Source organism: Patagioenas fasciata, chromosome 24 (genome assembly GCF_037038585.1).
Source record: "Patagioenas fasciata isolate bPatFas1 chromosome 24, bPatFas1.hap1, whole genome shotgun sequence".
In the NCBI taxonomy this organism is placed as follows: domain Eukaryota; kingdom Metazoa; phylum Chordata; class Aves; order Columbiformes; family Columbidae; genus Patagioenas; species Patagioenas fasciata.
The window spans coordinates 8,024,050-8,050,455 of record NC_092543.1 but is presented as its reverse complement, the minus strand read 5'-3'; the positions used below and the strand labels follow the sequence as shown (position 1 = coordinate 8,050,455).

The 26,406-nt window shown below is 62.0% G+C and overlaps 2 protein-coding genes across 9 annotated transcripts in view; one reads left to right on the top strand and one right to left on the bottom strand.

Moving 5' to 3' along the window:
* On the top strand, positions 1–3,209 carry HTR3A (5-hydroxytryptamine receptor 3A). The gene is made up of 8 exons (XM_065855736.2): positions 1–145; positions 340–384; positions 662–771; positions 1,281–1,450; positions 1,602–1,762; positions 2,012–2,222; positions 2,301–2,531; positions 2,687–3,209. The coding sequence occupies exons 1-8, from the start codon at positions 2–4 to the stop codon at positions 2,983–2,985; spliced, it is 1,371 nt and encodes a 456-aa protein (XP_065711808.2). The 5' UTR covers position 1; the 3' UTR covers positions 2,986–3,209.
* Positions 3,210–5,434: 2,225 nt separating this feature from the next.
* Positions 5,435–26,406, bottom strand: part of ZBTB16 (zinc finger and BTB domain containing 16) — a 76,302-nt gene continuing 55,330 nt past the window's right edge. For all 8 annotated transcript variants that reach the window (XM_065855483.2, XM_071798862.1, XM_071798860.1 and 5 more), the window contains 4 exons: positions 23,158–23,244; positions 10,257–10,427; positions 8,227–8,394; positions 5,435–8,027 (listed from right to left, as the gene is read on the bottom strand). In XM_065855483.2, the coding sequence (XP_065711555.1) occupies positions 7,798–8,027; positions 8,227–8,394; positions 10,257–10,427; positions 23,158–23,244 (656 nt within the window). In that variant the 3' untranslated portion in view covers positions 5,435–7,797. The remainder of the gene's footprint in view (positions 8,028–8,226; positions 8,395–10,256; positions 10,428–23,157; positions 23,245–26,406) is intronic.

The following is a 26,406-nucleotide window of genomic DNA, read 5'->3' as shown; positions in this document are numbered from 1 at the left end:
GATGCTGGAGCCCGCTCAGCCCGCCCTGCGCCGCCTGTCCCGTTACCTGCTGGCCCACTACCAGAAGGGCACCCGGCCCGTGCGGGACTGGCGAACGACCACCAACGTGGCCATCGACCTCATGGTCTATGCCATCCTGGGCGTGGTGAGTCCCCCCTCCCCTCCCGCATGGGGCAAGGGCAGCTTCCCTGTGTCCACAGCGAGGGGAGCGGTACCTGGTGTGCAGCATCCTCCCGGCGCGCAGCATCCTCCCGGCGCGCAGCATCCTCCCGGCGCGCTCTGCCCGCCTTCCTGATGCTGACACCCCCGTGCCAATGTCGTGTGCTCTTCTTCCTGCAGGATGAGAAGAACCAGGTGCTGACCACCTACATCTGGTACAGGCAGGTGAGAAGATGAGACCCCTTGCTTGCTGGGGCTGCGCACCCCTGGAAACACAGGTTTTCCCATGGGAGAGGCACACAGCGACGTCAAACCCACCCAGGGGATGGCAAGACCTCTGTAGGGCACGAACCTCAAGGTCCGTGCTTCACAGCGCTGGTTGCTGTGATAGTCCCATGGGTGGCACTGGAGAGGGTGTCCCAGGGCAGGGTGCTGGCGTGAGGTCTGGGTGCCGGTGGGCGGCAGGGACCTCATCCCCCAAGCCACCGTCCCTTGTCCCCAGCACTGGACAGACGAGTTCCTGAGGTGGGACCCAGCACGCTTCGACAACCTGACGCAGATCTCCCTCCCCGCAGAGAGCATCTGGGTGCCCGACATCCTCATCAATGAGTTGTGAGTGCCACGGCCCCCCCTGCCCCCCCGGCCATGTGCTGCCCCACACTTTGTATTCCCAGCACGGTGCTGGCAGCGTCCCCGCACCGGGCGAGCCGCAGATGGGGATGGCTCGGCACTTGGGCCGTTTCCAGCGCTGGCTCACTGCGACCAGCGGTAATTACCCGCGCCGTGCCGGGGGTGGGATCCAGCTCTCGGGAGAAAGGCTTTGTGCAGGCAGCACAATGCCAGGGCAGCTGCGGAGCTGCTGGCCCTTCCCACGGAGCCAGCCGGTGTCCTGCCTGCGTGCGGGGGTTTCAGTGTCCCCATCAGCTCCTGAGAGCCCTGGGGCAAGGACACGAACGCTCCTGGGGCTGCGAGAGGCAGCAGAGGCGATATCCCACACGGGTGCTGCCAAGCGGCAGCTTGGGGCGGGGAGAAGCCCCTGGCTCCTGGGCACCTCCCCTCCGAAGGCGGCTCAGCAGCCCAAGGTGCTCCCCAGCCCACGTCTCTGTCCCTCGTGTCCCCAGTGTGGACGTCGGCAAGTCCCCCCCCGTCCCCTACGTCTACGTTGGCCACCACGGGGAGGTGCAGAACCTCAAGCCCATCCAGGTGGTGACCGCCTGCAGCCTGGACATCTACAACTTCCCCTTCGACGTGCAGAACTGCTCGCTCACCTTCACCAGCTGGCTGCACCACAGTGAGTGCTCGGGGCCGGGCCGGGCGGCCGCTCCGTGCAGGAGGCACCGGCCCCTCTAGATGGCCCCAGCGGACCGGGGATGCGGGCGGGAGGGCGGCAGCGCCGCCGCTGGGGCCGGGCCCCCCGGTTCTCACGTCTCCTCACCCCTCAGTCCGCGACCTCAACCTCTCGCTGTGGCGGCAGCCGGAGCTGGTCAAGTTCGACCGGAGCATCTTCATGAACCAGGGCGAGTGGGAGCTGCTCTACGTGCTCAGCTGCTTCCAGGAGTTCAGCGTCAAGAGCAGCGACAGCTACGCCGAGATGAAGTTCTATGTAAGGCTCCTTGGCCGCGGTGTTTCTCGGGGATGGGGCGCTGGGGAAGGCCCTGGCCCTGGCTGCTGTTCTTGGTCACCCGGCTGCCGCAGTGCTGCTGCCTGCGGGCGGGAGGCTCCTGCTGCTCAGCCCTTCCTCTGCCTCGCCTCAGGGCACCCCGCCATCCTCGTGCCCCGGGCGGAGAGCTGCGCTAGCTCAAGCCATCGCTTCCACCCTTTGCGGAGCCTTTCCTGTCCCTCTGTCCTGCAGGTGGTCATCCGCAGGCGGCCCCTCTTCTACACCGTCAGCCTGCTGCTCCCCAGCATCTTCCTGATGGTCATGGACATTGTGGGCTTCTACCTGCCTCCCAACAGTGGCGAGAGGGTCTCTTTCAAGATCACCCTCCTGCTAGGCTACTCGGTTTTCCTCATCATCGTGTCTGACACGCTGCCGGCTACTGCTGTAGGCACGCCGTTGATAGGTACGATGGCACGACCTGCCAAGCCAACTGCTTGGGCATGAGCCTTTGCGGTCACTCACCTCTCTGATGGCTCCACAGGCATCTACTTTGTGGTGTGCATGGCGCTGCTGGTCATCAGCCTGACGGAGACCATCCTGATCGTGCGCCTGGTGCACAAGCAAGACCTGCAGCCCCACGTCCCCCAGTGGGTCAAGCACCTGTTGCTGGAACGAGCCACCGTGCTGCTCTGCATCGGGGACAGGAAGAAATTCAGCCAAAGCAGGACCCAGAGCTCAGACATCTCCGGGCAGGCGGAGAACGACAGCACAGGTAAGGGCTGCACAGAGGGGGCCCACGGGATCTGAGAGGGACTGGGTCCTATGTGTCCCCTGTTTGTGTGGTGATCCAGATGCCCAGCTCACCCGCAGTAGCCCCACTTCCCTGTCTAAAGAGATTTTTCACACTTGCCTCTCTTGGTCCCGCAGCCAAGCTGAACCACTACAGCGGTGAGGACCCCCGGGAGTGCGGGGCAGCGGGGGGCACGATGCCCGCGCCAGCCTTTGCCAAGCAAACAGAGGGCTCATCGCTGGCGCAGGGCGTCCTGCGCGAGGTCGCCGCCATCCGCCGCTTCCTGGAGAAGCGTGAGGAGTTCCGCGACGTGGCCCGCGACTGGCTGCAAGTGGGCTACGTCTTGGACGTCCTGCTCTTCCGAGCCTACCTGGCGGCCGTGCTGGCCTACAGCGTCACGCTGGGCACCCTCTGGTCGGTCTGGCGGGACGCCTGAGCGGCACCCGCCCCGGGGAGGGGCGAGGGGGACCTTGGCTGCTGCCCCTCAGCCCACCTGCCCCTGCATCCACCACCTTCCCAGCCGCACCGAGGAGAACGCGCCAAACGCCGGGCCCTGCCCGCGCCTCGCACCGGGCAGGACCCGCCCTGCACCGGCACCCCCGCCCTACCCAGAGCGCCCCCCGCCCGGCGCGCCCGCGGCCGCCGCTTCAGCACCGCGGACAGCGGCCCCGGCGCCCGGGGGTCCCCGCCGCACCGGGGGGTCCCCGCTCAACCGGGGGCTCCCTGATGCACCAGGGGGGGTCCCCGCTGCCCACCCAGGATTCCCCACCACACTGGGGGGTCCCTGCTGCCCACCCGGGGGTCCTGCTGCCCAGTGCCAGCCAACAGCAAATGAACCAGGCCTGGCTCAGTGGGCAGGTGGTACCAGGAGACCTGTGGGGTCACCAAGTGCCACCACGGCTGCAGCTGAACACCCTGGTCCCCCCTGCCAGGGGCACGAAGCTGCGAGGAGACCGGGGGACCTCCGGCTGCCCCAAGAGCAGGGGATCGAGCCCAAACTGCATGGCCTACTCCCATTTCAGACCTGGGGGTGGTGGGGGGCTGTGATGAGAAACACCAACGGTGCTTTTGGGGTGCTGCCCAGTCCCGCTGTGCTTGCCTTACACCCTGGGAAGGTTCCACTCACTCATCATGTACCTGAGCAACCAGGGCGGGTATCGTCCTCGAAAGCGCTGGGGATGCCAGGAGGGACCATCCTGTGCTCCAGGAGCATCTCTGGTGCCATCGGGCTGTGGGTGGTGGGGGACAGGTGGGGTGACAGTGCTCAGCTCTCCTGTGTCTGCCCCCAAGCCCACCAGCCCCAGACCAAGGGCCCCACTTAGTGTCCCAGAGTCATCACCTGCAGGAAAACTCCCCGCTGAATGACAGGGGCTTGGGGACGGTGCAGGGGGCTCCTGCTAGCGCCAGCCTGTGCTAACGCTCTGATGGTTGGTAAGTGGCTGCCTATTGATGAGGTGTCCAGTTAAAGAGTTCGCGAGACACTAAATCAGCCCATTGATCCTGCCGAGATCGATGGTGCTACAGACCTGATCGCTGCAGCGGGCAATTAACACCCTCTGGAATGAGCCGCCTTCGTGTAACATCAAACGCTCCAACAGACAAATCCAATGGGCCCATTGACCTGGGGGCGCGGTGCCACCCGGGCCATGCGCGCGCTGGGGGGACAGGGCAGTGAGACCCCCGTGCCAGCCTCACCATCCCCCTCCTGCCGCGGGGACCCGCTGCCCCTCGGGACGCTCACCTGTGCTGCCGCGTCCCCGGGACCACGTGGGCGCTCATCTCCGTCCTTCCCTGGGCCAGGACGCCGTCCCACACCCAACCCCGCACCCCACCCCGTGCCCTCGCACGGCTCCACGGTCCTTTCCCCAGGATGAGGAGGCCGCCTGTGCCCGAAGAAGAATCCAGGGTCTCCCTTTGCCCTCTTGCTGCCTTGGGAAGCGCCGCATGCGGGGAGGAGTTGCAGGCGTCTCTCCGAGAGGAGCCTGGATTTTCCTCTTTAAAAAAAAATAAAAAAAATCAATAAATCTGAATCTAATCTACTAATAAAGGTTTAATGAGGACATAATGTTGATGGAACAGAACATTGTTGCAGCATAATCGCTCCCAGCTGCTGTGCGAGTGTGCAGACAAAGGCCTGGTCCTACCCCGGCTTCCCCGGGATGGTGACAACGTTTGTGCCCGGCCCAGCGCCGGGAAGGGGTCTGTGTGTCCCCCAGCCCCGGCTCCATGCACGACCTCTGCCCGCCCATCCCGCACCCAAGGTCCGCTTGCCCGGAGCGCCCGGCACAGGCCAGCCCTGCCAAAACCAAAGTGACGCTTTGCATCCAACCTTGACGTAATTAATGTCTCAGGTCGCTGTAACGCCCGGGTGGGCGCGGGCAGCACCCCGGGCACGGCTGGTCCCACCGCGGCACCCAGCGGCCCCACCGCGCGTGGCCGCGGCACCGAGGGAGCGCAGGCGCTGCCGCTAATGTAGTCAGTAAATAAATAAAGGAGGGCTTAAGCTTAGTGTACAGCAATCAGCCGGGAACTACGGGATAATTACCGCGGCGGGGGGCCCGCGGCTCCAGGCAGGTTTAAATGAACGAGCTCGCTGCCATTGAGGCGCAGTCGCTCCCCGGGGAGCCGCGCAGGCAGCGCCGCGGGTCGGGACGGGGCGCTGCTCGGGATGGGGGTCGCACCCCACCATGGCGACGGTGGCGTCCCCGGGGCTCCCCCACCCCCCAGGGCTGCATCAGGGATGGGACCCCCCAGTGCAGCCCTGGGGGGCCGCACAGCACCCCCAAACTCACCGCCGGGATCCCCCCGAGCCGCTAGCTGCATCCATCCATCCATCCATCCTTCCTCCTCCTCCTCGCGGCGGGCACAGCAACAGGAGACGGCAGGCCGAGACAACGGAATTAACTTTATTGTTGTATTTTGTTTGCTAACTGCAGATCCAAGGTATACAACTGAACATTGCTATTTTCCTTATGAGACTTATAAATAAAAATACAAAAAATGTTCACTACAAAAAAATCTACCGTTAGTAGGATGTAAAAAATATTCTCTTTGCTCTAGAAGGCACGAACTTCACTCAGTGACACATGGAGAGAAAAAAACCTGCAGCAGTATATTCTTCTTTTCTTTTCTTTTTTTTTGTCTTTTTCTTTTTTCCTCTGTCAGAAACACTGAAGTCTTACAAAGAAATGCATCTGAATCTACACAGGACGAAGGCAGATGCGGAGCTGCAACTACAGACACCACCACTGTCGCGTTTGGGTTTTTTTTGTCTTTTTCTTTTATTTTTCAGGAAACTTTTAGCTAACGGCATCTGTGGCAACAGGACAGAGAGGACTCGCAAGCAGAACCGCACGGGAGCGAACGGCAACGGGGACGTCGTACAAAAAATAGGAGCCCATAGATGCTCTGAGAAAACCGAGGGGAACGGGGCACCTTCTGCGCTCGGAGGTGCTGAGGTAGACGGAACGAGGACAGCGACGGACCCGAACCACGAGCGGCAGCACAGAGCGAGGACGGCACGACACAAGCTGGGGGGCCCGGGCCGCGGGGGCCGCGGGCGCTTGGTCCTCACGGCTACGACACAGACACATCCCTACGCGCGGGGCGGGGGCGGCGGGGGCTGCGCCGCGGCCAACGGCAGCGCCCAGTGCCGGGGGCACCGGGGGCACCGGGGACGGGAGGGGACGGTAAAGCAAAACAGCCACACGAGCTCGGCCACGCGCCGCGAACGCGCCGGAAGCTGCAGCAACTTCCCACGTCAAACCACCCTTCTTTTTTTTTTTTCAAATATATTTTCCCTTTTTTTTTTTTTTGTATCTTCTCTTTTTCCTTAGGCACATCCATTAAACCGTTCTCCACGGCCGCATCCGGACCGCGCGCCAGCCGCGTCCCCCGCGCAGCAGCGAAGGCCCCGGACCGGGCCGCGGGGACGGGGACGAGGATGAGGCTGCTGCGCCCACACCCCTGCTCGGCGCCAGGACAGGGGGACGGGACCCCGAGGGCTCCGCAGCCCTGCAAACCGCACCCGGCACCGTCCCCTGCCCCGGCTCTTCCCCCTCACCCAAACGCAGCAAAACGACCAAAAAAAACCCAAAAAACCCGCGGGCGCAAGCGCAGCGGTGGACGGGATGGGGGATGGGACGGGACAGGGGACGGGGGACGGGACGCGCAGAGCCAAGGAGAAACACAACGAAAACCAACACAAGAGGTAGCTCAGAACCGACACCCCCGGCCCCACCGGGCCGGGCAAAAAATACCAGTTTTGGTACGGATAATGCACAGCGGGGCCGGCGGGGAGGGCACGCGGCACCCCCAGCGCCGGGCACGCCCGGCCACGCCGCCCCCGACCCCCAAATCAATAAAAGCTCATGAGGTCACAAAAAAAACGAGGTAATTTCAAGTAAAATGTGCTAAACGCAGAAATATTCCAAAAGAAAGTTAAAAACAAAATAAAACAAAATGAAAAGCAAAGAAAGCGCGGCGAGCGAAGCCGCCGGCCACCGGCCCTCCCTGGCGGCTCCCGGGCACACACCGCGCGGCGCCGGCCCAGCGCCCCAAAGGAGCGGAAAACGGGCAGAGAAAGGGCACCCCCGGCTCGAGCGATGCCGCACGCCCACAGCCCCCGCACCGGCACTGCCGCGCATCACCAAACCGGCCACGGCCCCCGGCAGGGTGGGAAATGCATAGAGAGGGATTTGGGTGGGGAGGGGGCAGCCCCGGGAGCCCCTCATACCCATCCTGACCCAGCAGCACCGCGGGTCCCTCCCCAAACCCCCAGGATGCTCTCACCAAAGCACTTACGGCCAATGCCAGAGCCGTCCCACCCGTAACACCACAGCCTGGAGAGCGGGAACCCCCAAAACAGGCTGAGCCCCTCGAGGAGCTGCCCCCCACCTGGGCCCGGGTCCATCCATGGCAGGGGACACCAGGAACTGGAGCCTTCCCACCACACCGGCCACACGCACGCTTTGGGGGAAGCGCCTTGTTCCCTCGCGGTGCTCCCGGCAGCGCCGGCGCCCAGTGCTGGTGATGGAGGAGCAGATCGGGCAGTGAATCCCCTGGGGGTGAGAGGGGCGAGAGCCGCCCTGCGGCGAGGGAGCAGCGGCGCAGAGCAGCTGGGGAGGGGAGCGGACGGGCCGGGGAAGGGGCCAGCGTGTCCCCCTCCCAGCGAGAAGCAGCGGATGGGAACCGAAAAGAGCGGCAGGTGCGGCGGTGGGTTTCTGCCCAGTCCCCGGCGCCGCCGGCCTCAGACGTAGCAGAGGTACAGATAGGTCTTCTCTATCCGCCAGTCGGTGGGGATCTCCTCCGGCTTGTGGCCCTTCATGTGCTTCTGCATGGCCGAGAGGCTGGGGCAGTACTCCAGGCAGATGGTGCACTGGTACGGGGACGCGCCGTTGTGCGTCCGCAGGTGCTTGATCATGGCCGAGTAGTCCCGGGAGCGCTGGTGGCACAGCTTGCACTCAAAGGGCTTCTCGCCTGCGGAAACGGGGCTGGAATTAACTGCCTGGCATCGACGCTGCCGCGCGGGCGCAGCCGATCACCCAGTAATGAACAGCAGAACCCATCGGGCTATTGATCCCCTATTACAGGAGCGACGCGCCGATGAATCGTTATCCCCGGCTGCCCTGCTCCCCACCGCCGGCACTGCCGGCCCCTCCGCGGCCCCGGCACCCACCTGTGTGCACCCGGTAGTGGGTCTCCAGCTGGTGCTTGAGGCTGAACTTCTTGCCGCAGCCGTTGCACTCGTAGGGCTTCTCGCCGGTGTGGATGCGCTTGTGGCCCTTCAGCGTGCTCTCATCGCGGAAGCAGCTGCCGCAGAACTCGCACTCGTAGGGGTGGTCGCCTGCCGGCACACGGGGGTGTCAGAGCCGCCGCACCGCGCCCCCCAGCCCCATTCACCCCCCACCCTGGGGACGGGGCACCCGGCCCCCCGGTCCCCGCGCCCCTGGGACGCTCGTGTCTGTGACAGCGCGAGGATCGAGGGCACCGCTGCCCTCCCGGCCCCCACCGCCCATTGCCAGGGTTCCTGCCGGCACCGCCGGCGCAGACCCGGCCCCGGGCACCTCCCGCGCTCCAGGCCGGGCGGCTGATAAATGAATTCTGGTTCGGCACCGAAGGCGGAATGATTTGAAGGAAAGGTGAGGGCTCCAGCTACTTATTTATTACAGCCGCGAAGGCAAGGACAATAAAGATAGATTGATCGTCCGAGACTTTGTTCATGAATATTTAAATATTACTGATTTGTCTTGTCACTGTAATTACAATTTCTCTGTGCCGCATATCCTACAAGCACAGTTTATGGTAAAGAATGGCCAACTGTATTTCACTTGTCCTGCTGCAGATGTGCGGAGCTGCCAAGCGTGTAATGTTCCCCGCATTTCATACATTTGCTTCAGCTGTGAAGGCTTAAGTCATCCACAATGACCTACGTTTTTTCATTATCCCCATGTCAAACTGCACTCGTGCCTGGGCATAAATTGTCCTTCTCGTTATATACTCACATGCCTGTGCTTTCGCTTCCTCTTTAAAATGATATTTTACTTTCTGGCCGTGTGCCGCGGCCCCTCGCCCCCTCCCGCGGCTGCTGCGGCGCACCGGAGCGGGAGGAGGAGGAGGAGGAGGGTGCGCGGGTGCGTTTGGGACCCTCCTCCGAAGGCGAGGCGGGCGGTGCCTGTGGGCAGCTGCATTTCACCTCCCCATGCCCGATTCCAAATTATCGCCTTGGCTTTCAATCCTGTAGTCAAAGCTTTTGCAGCCGGAGGCAGACAGCTTTACGTGTGCTCCATTTTTAGGAGAATCCACCTAAACGGGAGCCGGGGCCCCCAGAATGTTCTGCGAAGAGCATGAGCATCCCACCCCCGTGCAGGATGAAACCATCCAGCACCACAGACCCCGAAGCACCGGCCGTCCGGAGCTGTTCCAGCCGCAGAGGTTGGGGTGGGACATGCGGGGCCCGACCCGCAGCCCAGGTCACCGGATTACCGGCCAGGAATAGCCCCGGCGCTCGGCACTAACGCGCTTATCGCCAGCGCACGGTGTCGTCCCCCGCGCCGGGACCCCGGCGCCACGTGTGGGTCTGGGAGATGCCAGAGGGACCCTCGGGGGTGCCACCCGCACAGCCACAGCAGCCGCCTCAACGTCCCTGCAAGGCCATGTGGGTGCACAACGCTTACTGGGGAGAGGAGCATCCTGACCTGGCACAGGTTTTTCCCCATCAGCAATAAAAGCAGAGGGTTTGCAGCCGGACCTGTGCACGGGGCTCCCCACGGTCCCTGTGGGGACAAGCGTGGCCAGGACCTGTCCCCTGTCCTGCCTGGGGACCTGCTGGGGAGCAGCTGAGGACACGGGTGCTCTGAGGACACGGCCAAGCCTGCTGTCCCGCGGCTCTCCCGGCACCCAGCCCGGGTCCGCGGCTCCACGGAGCGCAGGTCGCCCTAATCCCATTAGGGCCGAGCCCCGGCTGATTATGTGCATCTCCTGCCCTGCGCCCGGTGTCATCGCACAGCCCCTAAGAAGGTCACACGGCACCTTAGACCGGATCAGCTCATTACACGCAGCTTTGGGGCTTTTTTTCCATTTCATCTTTTAAATCCAACCAACCTCAGCTGCAGCCGCTTTGAGATAATTTCACCTTTCTTTTCCCACTTTTCTCTTTGGGAACGCGGCAGGAGCGCCCCAGCCGCCCACCCCCGCCCGGTGCCGTACCTGTGTGGGAGCGGAGGTGCCTCTTGAGCGCGGTGTGGCTGGGGAAGGTGCGGTTGCACTCGCTGCAGATGTAGCTGCGCACCCCGGCGTGCACCTCCATGTGCTGCTGCAGGGCGCTCTGCGTCTGGAACCGCTTCCCGCACAGCAGGCAGAACACAGCCATGTCCGTCCCTGCGCCGGGAGAGACGCGGTCACGCACCGCCCGGGACCCCGGCCCCCGCGCCCGCCCGGCACCGGGGATGCTCCCGCGGCACTGGGGACGCGCCGGCCGCGGGCTGCGGGTGCCGCCGGTCCCAGCAGCGGGACGTCAGCCTCCCTGCTCCTGCCACGGCAGCCCCAGCAGAGGAAGGCTGGAGGAGGACAGGGGGGCTTTATAGCATTGGTGGCACCTGGCAGCCCCCACCCCAACGCACAGCAGCTGTGGGGCTGTCAGCACCTGCCAGAGCTGCCGCGCTCAGCCCTCGCCGTGCACAAGGAGAGGGGACCCGAAAATCGCCCCACAAAGCCACGCTGGGCACGAATCCATCTGCACCGACACACCAGCACAAGCGGGAAAAAGCCCCGAGCCCAGATACCGATACAGCGCCAACACAAATATCAGAGCTTTGCGTTGTTAAACAGTTTGTTTTCCTTCATGCACAGCTGGTTGTTCAGAACCTGGGAGTCAATGCAAATTGTATTACGCGGGGAGATTAAGCAAATAAATGCTCGCTTTTTGGAGACATTAAAATGTGAGGACTATGGAAATAAAATTATCTAGAAAATTGTATTAGCAATTCATTAGCAGCAGCAAGATGTTCAAGGAAAGCACCGGGTCTGCGCTGCTTTCGGGGCGGGGGGGCTGCTAAAACTGGCCCCGGCAGCGTCCCCCCGGCCTGGGGACACGCTGGGTGACACGGCGCTGTCACCCGCCCCGGCGCGGCACAGCCGGCTCTGCCTGCGGCACCGGGGATGCTGGAGGATGCTCAGCGCCAGCCCTGGTGAGGGCCGCACCGCGCTGCCCAGGAACGCTCCGAGACCTGCAAAACCCCGGCAAAATGGGAATAAAAGCAGCAAGAGCGGCAGCCCCACGTGGGGCCGCGTCCCCCCTCCGCAGGGATTTACCGGGGGCGGGCGCACCCCCACGCAGCTGCGGACAAAACGCTCCTGGACAAAAAAAAAGAAAATAAAAAAAATCCTAAAAAGAAGCAGGCAGCCCCGAACGGGCCGCGCGGAGCAAATCCCGAGAGGTATGTGGCCCCGCGGCCCTCGGCGGCCCCGGCGCTGACAGCAGGACGGGTCAAAGGTCCGCGGGGCTGAGCCCCGGTGCCGCGGCCAGCTGCGGAGCGGGGGCCCCGGCCCGCGGGACGCCGGCCCCGATAAATCTGCCGCCAGCAGCCCCCGCTGGGGCCGGGGACAATGGGCTCCCGCGGGGGCGGAGGGCAGGACAATGCCGCCGGCCCGGCGCGCGGGGCCGTAACAAATCCTCCCTGGCACCGCAGGGCCCTCATTTGTGAAACTAATTGGCCCCCGCTTGAAAAAGAAAAAAACGGGCCAGCTCCGTCAGCCGCAGCGATGGGGACGGGCCCGTGGTGCCGGGATGGCGCTGGTCCCCGGTGCTGGCGCTGGTCCCCGGCGCTGAGCATCCCCGCGCGCTGCTTGCCAGGACCTGCCAAAGGCGTTTTCACTTTTGTGTCTTCAGGTGATACGTTAGAGATCAACAGACACCCCAAAGGGGGAGGCCAATGCGCACCGGCACACCGCAGAGGGCCCTGGCTCCAATCCCCGCCAGGAGCATCCACAGGGGCGAGAGCCGACGCCAGCCCAGCACGGAGGATGCAGGAGATGGTCCCGCACCCAGGCACTGCGGTGGGGCGTGAGCATCGAGCGCATCCCTGAGCCCCCCGAGCGCATCCCTGAGCCCCCCGCGCGCATCCCTGTTCTCCCACCCCAAGCTGCCCCTCAGCCATCGGAAGGAAAATCAGCCCCGCTACAGAAACGCTGCCGCCCCAAACTGGCAAGAGACGAATTTATTCATTTCCCTGACATTTTAATGGTTTCTCCCCTTTTTTTTGCAGGAAGATGATTACAAATTAAGCAGCATTTAAATGCTTTTTACTGTCAACAATTAAAAGGGGTGAAGGCGGGCGAGCAATTCATTCCCCGGGAAACGCGGCGGCTCTCGGCGGGCGCCGCCGGCCCTTCCCTCTACTGTACGCTGCACAATGGCCCCGAGCGCACCATTAATTTTGCAGGACGTTCAAAAGCAAATTAAAATATAAAAAGCCCTCGGGCACAAAGATAGACACCGAGGGAGGGGGCAGCGTAGGTCAAGCTTGTGGAATTAAAGTCTTAGCAACCAGGGAGGTTTAAGTGCAGCCCCGGCGTGTTGCGTTGGCCCCCCAGCCCCGGTTTGGCGTGGCTCTGCCGGACCCGGCGCCGTTTGCCGGCAGCCGTGAGCCGTTCCCGGGCGGCTCCGGGTTGGGTCTGGATGCTGCTTGTTTGGGAGGCGGCTCTCGCCAGCAGGTGGTCCGACAGCTGGGTGCAGGGGGATGCTCGTGCAGGGAGAACCAACCTCGCTGCGCCGCCCGGAGATGCGCAGCCCGGCTCGCGCCCGAAGAACCGCGGTGGCCAGGGGTGCGGGGAGCGTCGCGATGCGACACGCGACATCGGGGGCTTTTCTGCCCCAGCACCACAGTGAGGGATGCAGCGGGCGAGGGATGCAGCGGGCGAGGGACGCAGCGGGCGAGGGACGCAGCGGGCGAGGGATGCAGAGGGCGAGGGACGCAGAGGGCGAGGGACGCAGCGGGCGAGGGATGCAGCGGGCGAGGGACGCAGCGGGCGAGGGACGCAGAGGGCGAGGGACGCAGAGGGCGAGGGATGCAGCGGGCGAGGGATGCAGAGGGCGAGGGATGCAGCGGGCGAGGGACGCAGTGGGCGAGGGACGCAGCGGGCGAGGGACGCAGCGGGTGAGGGACGCAGAGGGCGAGGGACGCAGAGGGCGAGGGATGCAGCGGGCGAGGGACGCAGAGGGCGAGGGACGCAGCGGGCGAGGGATGCAGAGGGCGAGGGACGCAGCGGGCGAGGGACGCAGAGGGCGAGGGACGCAGAGGGCGAGGGATGCAGCGGGCGAGGGATGCAGAGGGCGAGGGATGCAGCGGGCGAGGGATGCAGCGGGCGAGGGATGCAGCGGGCGAGGGATGCAGAGGGCGAGGGATGCAGAGGGTGAGGTGCAGCGGGCGAGGGATGCAGCGGGCGAGGGATGCAGCGGGCGAGGGATGCAGAGGGCGAGGGATGCAGCGGGGGAGGGATGCAGCGGGCGAGGGATGCAGCGGGTGAGGGATGCTGCGGGTATCCTGGCACCGAGCACGGCACCATCTCCCGCCCGTGGCCTCCGCGAGAGGAGAAACGAAACCCGAAAACACGCGTGGCGAGTGGCGGAGCCGCCGTGGGTCCGCCCGCGCCGGGAGGGCTTCGGCCCGGTTTAGGATGCGGGAGGTGTGCCGGCGGGAGAAAGGCGACACGTCCCCTTTAAAAGGAAATATAATTTACAGTGTGCAGCCAGGCGGCCCATAGTTTCAATCTCGTTTACTATAGAGAAAACTCTGCTAGCTGTTCTCTATCCCACAAATCCGATTTAATCAGACAAGCCAGCCAGCGTGGCTTGAAGTAAAAACGGATAATTAGTAAACAGAGAGCTACTTCAGTGCTTCATTGGCATTCGAGCCGGGCTAGTGTGTCGCATTTAAAATGCAGTCTGATGAAGTTTACAAAATCAAACCATTTGTTACTCCTATTGAAGAGGCTTCAGGCCACTTGCAATTAAATTGGAATTAGTGCTCAGAATGAGATACAGCAAATTCATACTAAAAAGGGATCTGACTTTCAGACATTTGACTTCAAGTTTTTCCCCCGCGCGCGTGCACGCGCTGGGTGATCCCACCAGCCCCACGGCAGCACCGCGACGCCGGCGCGCGGAGGCGACCGGGGACGCTCCGGCAGCCGCGGGGGACCCCTCACCCCCACCGTGAGACCCCAAACCCTGCACCTGTGTCCCGCAAAGCTGGGACCTGCAGCGAGACTCACTCCTCCTGCCACCTCCACACGGGCCACCATCCCCCGCGTGCCGCAGCCGCGTGCCGCCGGCTGGGTGGGACGCTGGCACCCGTCACCGTGCCAGCGGCTGGGCTGGAGGCCGGCAGCCCCCACAGCCGTTGTGGTTACACAGGGAGGCAGGAGAACCCCCCGGCGGATACACACGCGAGATGTGCGCGCTTTGTGCCAGAGTCACCAAATCACGTTTCCAAGGCGGCATCTGCGCTAATTAACAGCTTTATGGAAGGCAACCTGTCCCCAGGAGGGCACTGGTTTGACTATTATTATTATTTACATGGAGATGGCGCAGCTTTCTTCCCAACTTTAACCTAGATGGTAAATTAATTCCTAAAGAGCGGGCGCGCCGCCCGCTCTCCTGCGGCTGTTGCCCTGCGGGGGGACGCGCCGCGCGCCTCTTCACCAGCGCCTGGGAAACCTCAGGTGTTTCACAGACCAGCAACATCCACCTGGCAAGCACTGGGGACTGAAAAGCCCACCCAAACCTAAATCCTCTGTTTTTCACCCTGGAGCGATGTGCGTGATGGTGCTCGGGATGCGGGTGCTTGGGATGCGGGAGCTCGGGATGCGGGAGCTCTGGATGCGGGAGCTCACAGCACCCCCGCCGGGGCTGGTTTATTCTGGGGGCCAGCTGGAGGACGGGGACACTGTGGCCCGGGATGGGTGCATCCCCTCCTGCCTCCTTTCGGGGGCCCTGCGGTCCCCCCACGGCATCTCCCCCTTCCCCACCGCCCACACCTCCATCACCACCACCACCAGCACCATCGCCTCCCCTCACTGCGCCTGCTCGGGCGAGAACGATTCCGAGGGAGCGCGAGCGGGGAGGGAAGGAGCCCGGCGACTATTAGCGGCGGCGGCTTTATGGCAACAGGCGCACCACTCATTCGTTTCGTGTTTCGCGGAATATAAAAGCGCCGAAACATTTTAATTTTAAATTCTTATCATTGAATTTACTGCTTTTCCCTCGCAATGATTTGTGTTGCTTTTTAATTTTTACAGTCTCTACAGAAGCCAGATGCTACCGCCTAGGGCCAAAATAATAAAAACCCGCCGCAGTCGCGAGTTACAGAACAAAAAGGAAACGCGCGGCTGACAGAAGTTAATATCTCAATTTAACAGTGCTGCTCCGCTAATGATCCTTTGATATGTGTTTATTTAGAAAGGTCTGATCTTGACCTTGAAAGCAAACTAAACCGCAAAGTCTTTATGAAGGGAGAGAAAGGCTTTATTTATAGACGGGCTTTGCGTCAATCAGGGCGGCAGCCGGACCCGCGCGGGCCATCGCCGCCCGGCAGCGCCAAACGGGGCGGCCGGCGCCCGATCCCGACGCCTTTCTATCGCACCACCTACCAAAACGCATCAATGCGTACCAAAAACGTTCAGGCGGCCAAAAACGCAGCAATCGACAGAGACAACCTCCCCTCTCAGCAACAAACGGGCAAAGATCCCCCGACCCCTGCAGGGCCGGACGGCAGCGCTGCCCCTTCTCCAGCAAAACGAGCGCCGCTTGACCAAAGGGCGTTAATCCGGTACCCGGGTACCTTTGTGCAGCACCTCCCCTCGGTGCCGCCTTCCCCGAGCCTGTCCCAGCGCCCTCCATCCTGCAGAACCCGGATCCGTCCTGGATCCATCCTACAGAACCCCAGATCCATCCCTGATCCATCCTACAGAACCCAGATCCATCCGGGCTCCGTCCTGCAGAACCTGGGTCCATCCCGGTCCATCCGGGTCCACCCCCGCCCTTCCCAAGGGCAGGCAGAGGCCAGCTGCAGCCGTGTTTCTGGCCACCGCATCCGCAGCGGAGCTGTCAGCCACTCGCTCACTCGCCGCCACCACGACGGCGTCCCCGAGTTCCTCTTCCCAATCAGAATTTGGAGTGAAACCAGCTGAAAAAATAATTTGACTTTCTGTTGAAAACCTGACATATTTTTCCCCGTAGCTTTGGCAGTGATGGTTGAACTAATGTGTTAGAAGCTGCTCCACCGTTAAACACAGCGTCTGAGCAAGACGACGAAGCCCTCACCAGCATTTCTGGTCCACCAAGAGCCACCTCCCATGTCTTCTTCCCCAAAGGGTCTCCCCCACGCGCGTTTCCCTACCCAGACATGGTGAGCTCAGGCTTTCCCTGCCAGGAGGGCTCTGGGGGCAGCAGACGTGTCCCTGGCCAGCTGCACCACGTCCTGCCCTCCTGCAGGGCTGCGGCGTCCCGCCCACGGGAGCCCACCGTCACCGTCACCACCACCGCCATCAGCAGCGTCGCCACCTCCGCCATCACTACTGCCACTGCCATCATCACCACCACCACCATCATGACCGCCATCATCGTTATGATCACCGCCATCACCATCACCACTGCCATCACCATCATCTTCGCTGCCATCATCATCACCACCATCATCGTCATCACACCGCGGTCACCTCCACCATCGTCACTGCCACCACCGCCGCCATTGTCCCGCCCATCGCCCGCCCGCTCCGGGTTTCGCCAGCCCGGCTGGCTCCGCTCTGCCGTCCCCGGCCCGCGGGGACAGCGGGGAGCCCCGATCGCACCCCATGGCCCCTGGGGGGCGATGGCCACCCCCGCCGAGCACGGCCGGCGCAGCCACCGGCTGCCGCGGGGCACAAAGCCGGATTCCCGGCGTCCGCTCATTATTCCTGCACCCCTGCCATTAAAAAACCAAAAGAGAGAAGATGAAAAGGCCTCTCGGCAAACCCCGGGAGACGTGAAACGGTACCGAGCGCCTCTCCCCAGCCTTGTGGGGTTTTTGTAAAGCGGGGAAACGCAGATCCCAGGGGACAAAAGTAACTGCTAAGGTAAGTTAAACCTTGTCCAGATGAACTTTCCTGCTACTTTTAATTAAAAGTTCTTTGGAATTAAAAAGGACACTATTCAGGAAAGGCTGAAAAAAAAAATTCATTGACACCAGCCCGCCCCCCTCCCCTTTTTCCCAAGGAAAAGAAAAAGCTGTTTTTGTGTGTCTGCTCACCCAGCCCGCACTGTACAAAAGGAAGCGGATTTGCAGCAAGACACATGAGATGACCCCCTGACCCCGAGCCGCTGAAAAGTCCTCAATGGCATAAATACCAGATAATCAATCACATACCAGGAGGGCCGGTCCCCCTGCCCTCGGCCCCGCCGCCGGGTTTATGAGCGATGCACTGTAAACGGACACCGGCCCGGGCGGGAGGCCCCTCGGCATTCCTGGCCGGCCCGGCACCCTCTGCCCGTTCACCGAGCGCCCCGGCCGCCCCGAGAGCCGAACCGCGAGCGCAGGGACGAGCGGCATCTCGAGCATCCCCCGGCACGAACCGTGCAGAGACCGACCCAACCGACACAAATCTCGGCTCTTTCGGGGCACTGCTCGCTTTTGGAAGCCTCGTTGGGCTCCAGCAGCGACGGCCCAGTGCTGATTCCCGTACGGGGCTCCGACCGGCCCACACGCTCAAGGGAACAGTTGGGTTTTCCCTAAGCAGAGGGGGCGGGCAGGTCCCCCGCGCTCCGGGGCAGAATGGACGTGAAAGCTTCCGAGGGAGGGAGGAAAAGCATCGCTGAGATGCTGCGCTGGTTCGGTTAAATGGGGAGCCACTCGGCAACTAAATTTGATAATGCTTTTGTCCGCAGGTCAGAGGTTAAATATGTCCACACTAATCCCCTTCATCTAGAATTAAAGGACAAGAAAGATTTCTCCGTAGCTTAGCGAGAGGGCTTTTCTCATCGCGCTCTAAATAGTATTTGCACAGGAAAATTACAGGCCGGCCATTGGCCGCGGTTTCGGCCGCGCCGCTCGCCCACGTTTCCATCTCCCGGCTCGTTTTGGGCGAATCCACCTGCTGGCGCGAAGCCGGAGCCGGTGCCGGCGCGGGGAGGGCGCAGGAGCCGCGGGGAGGCAGGAGATTCCCGGCCCCAGGAATGCGCCGGGACTCGGGTTTCAAGCGCTGTCACAGGACATTACGGTCAGACAAAGGGGCTCTGTGCTGCGCCCCGGACCCGCCGCCCCGAGATCCCGCACGTGCTCGCCCTTCCCTCCGCTCGCACCCTTCTCCGTCCTTTTTGCAAAGAAACTTGGCCGTGAGGGCACTGAAAATCCTCAGTCTTCGCACGTGGGTGCGCTCGGCTGCGGTTTCGCCCTTCCAAGGCTCGTCCTTCTCCTTTCATTCTGCCAGCCGGGGGCTAAGCGAGCGAGTCCCGCTCCCATCGAGCTGCCAACAGTAAGCACGGGGTATTTTTTCCAAGGTTCTGATAAATAAATGTACAGGCGATGCTGCACAAAAGATGCTGCACCCACACATGGCATGTTTGGCTCCAGATGCCTGTGCCCAAAAATGTCAGAGCAGCCACCCGAGCATCTTCACCGTCACCATTTCGCATTTCCAGTCACATCCTCTACAGGAACCACGATCCTGGTCCCTGAACCAAAGTCCATCTCAGCCCCACATCCGCTGCTTTTCCAGATCTGAGCATCCAAAATCCAGGTTCACATCAACAGCAAACCTGCATGGCATTGCCCGGGCATCGCCGCACGGCATCACCGCACGGCATCATCCAGGCATCACCGCATGGCATCACCGCACGGCATCATCCAGGCATCACCGCATGGTATCGCCGCACGGCATCGCCACACGGCATCGCCCGCGCTCCCTCCGCCAGCCGGGGCCGCGGAACGCAGCCAGCGTGGGAGGGATAATTACCTCTAAGCGCACTTAATACCGCGGCGCATTATCTCCAGCTATGGAGAAAACCGTGATCCGGCCGCATTTCCCCCCGATGCCCCATCGAGCCGCTCTGGGAAACCTCTCTGGATTCCCACGAAACAGCCACAGAAAGCCTTGGGCAGCCCCGGGAGGACGCTGGTTCGGTTCCGGTGCAGGGTCGAGAACCGCGGCTCCCGAACCCAAGTTGCCCGGGGACGCTGGGGCTGGTGGTTCACGGCAACGCCACCACCGAGCATCCCGGCCAAGAGCCGGCACGGCCGCGGCTCGCAGCGCCACGGAGTGTTCCGCAAACAGACTTCTCACTGCAACATAATTCACGGCTCCCATCGCCAAACTCGCACTGTACATCTCACTTGCTGGAGATCCTGAATTTCCGACACCAAGACAAGCAGGCACTGCAACGCCTGGCCACAGCGTCACTTGTGGCTTTCAGGCAAGCACCGTTTTGCGGCAGGGAAAGCGAAGCAAAAGGAAGACGACAAATATATAACAAAACACGGTGAAAGCCCCGCAAAGCCAGAGGGCGGCTGCGCTTCCTGAGCGGGCGCGGGGCGACACGTCCCCGGGGTCCCGCGCGGGAACATCCCCGGTACCAGCCCCTCCGCGCTGGGCCCTGCACCCCCGTTCCCTCCCTTTGTACCTCCGCTTACACCGCACGGCTGTTTTGAATCTCTAAAATAATGTGACAAGTTAATGATGGCACAATTATCTAAATGTTTAACAGACATGTTATCTAAGTGAATCGGATTGAGATTCCATCCCGCTGACAATAAACATCAATGGGAGAGCAGAAAGTGATAGGCAAATTATCGCCAACCCTGCAATTTCAATGCTATTAAATTTGGAGGAATAACAGCCCTGAGGCCTGTAAACTCTGAATAAAATAGACCCCTGTGTTTGGCCAACTATTAAATCAAAACGCTACCAACACCCCAGCAAAAGAAAAAGAAGAAAAAAAAAGGGAGAAGGAAGATTTATAGCTTTCCGATTTTCTGTTACATGTTGTCTCTATTGACTCCTTTCTGCACCCCGGTGCTGTCACCAGCAGCAGAGGACGCGAGGGACGTGGGCGGGGATGTGAGAGATGCGGGGGATGCGGGCGGGGATGTGGGTGGGGGTGTGAGGGGTGCGGGTGGGGGTGTGGGCGGGGATGTGGGTGGGGGTGTGAGGGATGCGGGCAGGGATGCGGGCGGGGATGTGGGTGGGGGTGTGAGGGGTGCGGGTGGGGGTGTGGGTGGGGGTGCGAGGGATGCGGGCGGGGATGCGGGCGGGGATGCGGGCGGGGATGCGGGTGGGGATGCGGGTGGGGGTGCGAGGGATGCGGGCCGGGATGCGGGTGGGGATGTGGGTGGGGGTGTGAGGGATGCGGGCAGGGATGCGGGGGATGCGGGCGGGGATGCGGGCGGGGGAGGGTGAAGGCTCCCACACATCCTCGTGGAGCAGGAGGGCTCACACTGACCCCACAAATCGAGAAGTGAATGACCCGCTGACGCAAACCCCGTCTCAGCGCGCACCGAGCGCGCCCGCGTGCGACCGGGGCAGCAGCGAGCCCGAGCTGACCCGTTAATTGCCCTGGCAGCCGGGAGGGAACTCGAGCCGGGTCACCTCTGATATTTATAAATCTGGCGGCGAGCCCGTGCCTGTTAGCAGCACCGGCCGCGTCCCGGCCCCCGGTGCCCGCTGGGGTACGCAGGCTGTGCTGCTTGCTGCATTTTGGTTTTTCCTCTGCGTTTTGGGAGGTGTTAAGGAATTTCCGCGCTCTGCCCCGAGCGCGTGCTGCTGCACCATGAACCGCGACAGCCGCTGCTTTTCCCGCGGCGGGGCCAGCAGGACCCGAGAGGGTGGCCCGGTCCCCAGCGCCGGGCTGGATGCAGCTCCGCGCTCGCACCCAGAAACCACCCTGTCTTTAGTCCTGGTTTTTCCCTTGCAGCACAGCGCGGGCGCCGGTGCCCGGGCGGCTCTGGCGCAGCACCGGGCCGGCTGCGCGCTGTGCGTGGTCGTTTGGAGGAGCAGGGAGGGCACCGGAAAAAAATGAGTGAGATAAATGGTCCTCCCCTAAAGCCCCTGTTTGTGAGCAAAGCGGGGACGTGCTCAGCCTGCACCACGGACACCCTGCTCGGCTCTTGATGCCACCCTCCAAGGATTCTACCTGCCAAAAAAGGCTGTTTGTCTGTCTGGAAGATCTACCGGCCAACCTGGCGCTGAGGGCGAAGGGAGGACGCCCGACAACAAATCCTTTCTGGGAGATGCCGTTACTTGGGAAGGGGTTAATTATAGCACCAGCGGTGTGGGGGATGCTCCCTGTGCCAGGACTGGGCTCTGCCCCCCCGAGAGGAAGCAATTTATTTTGGCCGCCCCTCTCTGCTGTGTCACCCGTGTTTACAGCCCCAGGGGCGATGACAAACCTGCTCGGGTTGGGTCACCGTGTTCCTGTCGCCCTTTGAGCTCCGGCACAGCCCAGCCCCGGTTCCAGCAACCGAAGGGGCTTTAATCCACGCAGGAGCCTCAAGGTCGGCAGCAAAACTGCTTGGTGTCTGCGCGATGTTTCAGAGCACGGGCGCTGCGGAACGGCTGCTCACCGCGTCCGCTCCCCACGTCACACCAGGGCTGGGGGCACCGCGGGGCCTGGGGTCCCACCCGCCCCGGGATGCCATCGGACTCAGCCCCGGGAGCCTTTTCCTCCACCTCCACCTCGCGCTGTTTAAACCCCCGATCCGCGCAGCCCGGCCGTGCAGCGCTCCAGAAGGAGGGCGATTACTTCGGGATTTATGAGCTGGTGCTGGGCCAGCTCCCGGCTCGGGTGACGGTGACGCCGGAGCTATTCCCGCCGGTGACACAGCACTTTGCGCTGCCACCGCTCCCCAAACCCGCCGCGGCGCGGCCAGCCCCGCGCCGGCCCAGCGCCCGGGCACACACGGCCTGTTTGTGGCATTTACCGGGGTTTTCAGCGCTGAAAGACGGGCTTGTGCTGGGCGACAGCGCTCCCAGCACAGCGCGGGGAGGAGCGGGCGCTTGGCCCCGCTCCAGCCTGGGTTTTGGGATTTCAGAGGCTCCACCTGCCCGGCCCAGCTCCCCGTGCCCGTGGCAAACCCTGCCCAGCAAGGTGGCTTTTGCGAGAGGCATAAAGAGCCCCTTGTGCTGCCCGCGCCGAGGGCTGGGAGCGCAGGAGCAGAAGCCAAGTGCCGAGAGCCGCTTGGAAAGGGCCGGTGTTCTGCTCAAAGAGGGAACAAATCACTGAGCATTTGCTGCGCCGCCGTTTCCCACACGCGTACGTTAACGCTGAGCAATAAACGCAATGGTGCGCGTGAACTGGTGCCTCGTACCCGTGTTTGAGGGGAAGAGGAGCTGGGGCTGGTCCCTCCTGCACAGCTCAGGCGCCAAGACATGGAATTAATGGCCTGAGCTGCAGAGCCAGGGAAGGCTCAGCCACAGCAACCGCTCTGGTTGAGTTGTTAAACCCACACGAGCACAGGGGAAAGGGCGTTTTGCGCACAGGCGGGTCCAGCGCTCCCCAAAGCCCCGTCCTCGGGTCCTGGACCCCTGAGCATCCTTCCCTACGAGCGGCTGCACCGCGCGCCATCCAGCAGACACCGGCACCGCACGCACCGGCAGCACGACGGAAACCCCGAGCTCAGGCGCAATGCAGCGACCCCCAAAAATGCTTTGAAAAATGGGAACCCAGCTGGTGGCGCAGGCTGGGATCTGCAAACCATTCGTAACTCATCACCCGCAGGCTCCGGGCACCCGCGCGCTCCCGGCAGGGGTACTGACCCTGGGGAAGCTGCTCTTCAACCCGAAATGGTGGCCAAGTGCCAACGCGTTGGTCGAATTTTGGTGCATAGTGCTTGAGAAACCAAAGGTGACCCAAGATGCTCCTTCCACCAATGTCAGCAAACACCGCACGCAAACTTCAACCCGAGTACAAAACCATCTCCAGCGAAGAGTTCAGCAGAAAACGCAGCCGACTTACCTGAACCGAACCCAAGGCAAGAAAGGGACCTGTGCGAAGCGTTAATCTCTCCATCGGGCAAACGATTACAAAGGCAGCCTAAGCGTTAAACCCGCGCCTAAGCCAGGGACAGAAAGGGCCACGTACCGGTGTGCGTCTGCCTGTGCGTCTCCAGGGCGTCCTCCTTGGAGAACTGGGCGCCGCACTGATCGCAGACCAGGGCCTTGGCGCCCGCTGCGGAGAGAAACGGGACAGGGTTAGTGTGGGGACGCCCAAACCGCCCCGGCGCCGCGAGCCGAACGTCCCCCGCCACGGAACCAGCGCCTGGCTTCACCCGCGCCCGAACCAGCACCGCGCACAGCGAGGGGCTTCTCGACAGAACAAATTAATTGTTGTTTTAATCATTAAACATCAATACGTCTCACTAGTGCTGTAACCGAGTTGACCGTCACTGTTTTCCTGCCCCTTCCTTCCCACCACCGGCACCCGGGGACGCACGTGGGCCGGAACGCGGCGGCCGAGCGAGGAGGGGCGGGATGGGGGAGTTCTCAGAAAAGCACTATCAGCGTGTACCGGTGAGGAGAACACGGCAGCAGATAAGAACCTGCCAGATAACGGGAGATCCGCGATACGCGCGCGTCCAAAGCCGCCCGTGGCCGCGGTGCAGGCGGCGTCCCCCCCGGGCACCCCGTCCCCAGCACCAGGGGACGCGGAGAGGGCTTCACCCAAAAGGTGACGGGGACACATTAAAAAGAGGATTCCTTCGCCTTTAAATTGTCTGGGTAACGGCTGGCTCGCAGGCAGAAATATTTGGCAGCGGCGAAATTAAAAGTGATAAATTTTCTCGCCAAGCGCTGATCGATAATAGAGGTCTCATCTGTTAATCAATACGACAGTCTGCCTGTTTACTGTGCATATGTTGTTCTCCGCCGCCCTCGCCGCGATGTCAAGTTTGCATTCGAAACAAGCGGGTGCGCGGCCACGCGGGCGCTCGCCGGGGCGGCAAAGGGGCCGGGGGGGCGGCCACCGGGGACCGAAAATTCCTGGCGAGGGGAAAATAAACAGGGCGCCGGGCGGGAGGAGCCGGCGCTTACATAAGGAAGCACAGCGTGTACCAAAACACGGCCCCAAAAAAAGCCGGAGCTGTCAGAACAATGAGTACAGACGCGGGGCATTTTACAGCAGGCGCTGCCGTACAGTTTTATTTACAGTACCTCTTATCAGCGCGGGAACAGCACGCCGCCTGCCAGCTTCCAAAGGCCAGGACTCGGTGTTCTTTCCCTCGAGTAGCTGTGTGTGCACTCCAGGCAGGGGAATTTTGTTCTGTTTTTTTCTCTCTCATCAGCAAAACAAACCCTGGTCCAGCGCCAGGGCTCCAACGTGCACGCGGAGCGGGGGAGGGCGGCGATCGCATATGTAAATAGTTCAAGGTTAATTTTACTATGTGAGTCACCGGGAAAAATGTCATCCAAGATCTGAGCTTATTATAACAGGGCTCAGAAAAACCAGCGCGGCTCGGTGTTTGTTGCTAAAGGGAGCGGGGCACGCTGGAAAGCGGCGCAAACGCAGCCCGCATCGGGGCTCTCGGCTCCCTGGCGCTCTTTCCGTGCTCGAACCGACACCCGTGGACACCATCGGCCTCTCCGCACACACGGCCGAGCCTGGGGAGGGTATTTTTAGCGAAAGCCTCGCGCTGCCCGCAGCACACAGACACCTCGGGATGATCGCCCCGACGGCCGGGACTCCGCGTGCTGCCAAGGGGCGGCCGCGCTGCGGCGCGAGCCTCGCGGCTGGCACCGGCTCCCCCGCCGCACATTTATATCCGCGTGAGCTAATTTATGGCTCCTGCCTCGAAAGGTCCCTGCGAGCAAGCGGACGAGGAGCCAACCAACGCTTTTTTCATCCGGCGCTTTCTGCACAGTCACGGCCACCCCGGCCCCCCCGCCGCAAGGTCAGCGCTGCCCCGGCGCAGCGCCGGAACGAGGGGCTCGGCTTATTCAATTCCCAAAAGCAAGGGCTCAGCCCCACGCTGCGGGGTTTAAAGCAGCTCTTGGCAATGGGATGTCTCAAAGGGTGATGGCGAGCATCCCTGGTACCATCCCTGGTACCATCCCTGGAACCATCCCCACAAGCATCCCTGGTACCATCCCTGGTACCGTCCCCATGAGCATCCCTGGTACCATCACTGGTACCATCCCCAGGAGCATCCCTGGCATCAGCCCCACGAGCATCCCCATAAGCTCAGCTCTCTGGGCGCAGGCAGGGCTGCCGGCTCCCTCCCCAAAGCCGGGCTCAGCTGGGCGGGTCTCAACACAGAGCCGGATGAGTTTTAGCTGCCCTCACCCCAACGGTACCTCCCAGCACCCATTCACTTTAATTACTTTATTGAGGCTGAGAAGCAGCCTCTCCAGTTTCAGCACTGGGCATGGTGGGAAGCAGTAAAACGCCCTGACCCGTCCCTCGCCGGGCTGCGCTGCCTGCGCCCCCCTCCCCACCAGCATCACCATTTCCCACCCACCACCGTCGCACAGACCGACTCACGGTGACTGTCCCGGGGGCGAGAGGCTGCGGGGAGGGGGCTCCGAAAACACCAACGGTAGCCCAAGAAGGAGCAGGAGGAGGAAGATTGGAAACGGGTGATTTCCTGCGGCCGGATGGGCCGGCGGCACCAGCACCCCAAGTTTGGCACAATGGCCCCACCAGTGCCCGGCAACATCGATTCCCCAGCACCGGGGATTAACAAAAGTTTGGGATTATATATCACCAACAGGCGGTAGCTGGTGAGAAGGGGGGGGGCGGAAATATGGATTAAAAAAAAAATGCCGAGTAAATTTATGCACTGTCGTCGCTTTACTACCTAATTAATTCAGTAATTTCAAAAACAATTTTATTTATGTTCCATTTACCACATCAAAAGCGCAAAGAGAAAAGCACCAAACCACACTGATGCTAAAATAACACCTCGGGCAGCTATTTTTAATCGGGAGAAAAAGAGACAGCCCGGTTCTGCGCAGCTCCGCGGGCAGAGCGCGGTGCGGAGCGGAGCGGAGCGCCGGCCGCAGCGCCCGCCCGGCTGCCGAAAACAGAGCTTGTCAAAAACACAAATCCATAATGGCCCGAGGCTCCTCTCCAATCTATTTTCTGCTCAGCTGGTTTTAAATGAAGTTATTATGAGTCATTAAAACACCCGCAAGCCTGTGGAAGTCAGCCAATTACAATTTTAAATTTAGCCTGTTCTCTACCCCATTCTCTTGTTTTCTTCTTTTTGCCCACATCAAGCTGCTTTTTGATTTTTATTATTGCCGTTATTATTATTATTGCTATTTCCCTTCTCCGCTGCTTCACCCGAGCGGAAGAGACGGTCGTGAAAATCCCTGCGCTAAAAACACATCACGG

Excerpts from the sequence above, each read along its gene's own strand:
- HTR3A (XM_065855736.2), top strand. The coding sequence starts at position 2 with ATGCTGGAGCCCGCTCAGCCCGCCCTGCGCCGCCTGTCCCGTTACCTG. Across the intron at positions 385-661 it reads CCTACATCTGGTACAGGCAG|CACTGGACAGACGAGTTCCT; the intron begins GTGAGAAGATGA and ends CCTTGTCCCCAG. Across the intron at positions 772-1,280 it reads GACATCCTCATCAATGAGTT|TGTGGACGTCGGCAAGTCCC; the intron begins GTGAGTGCCACG and ends TCGTGTCCCCAG.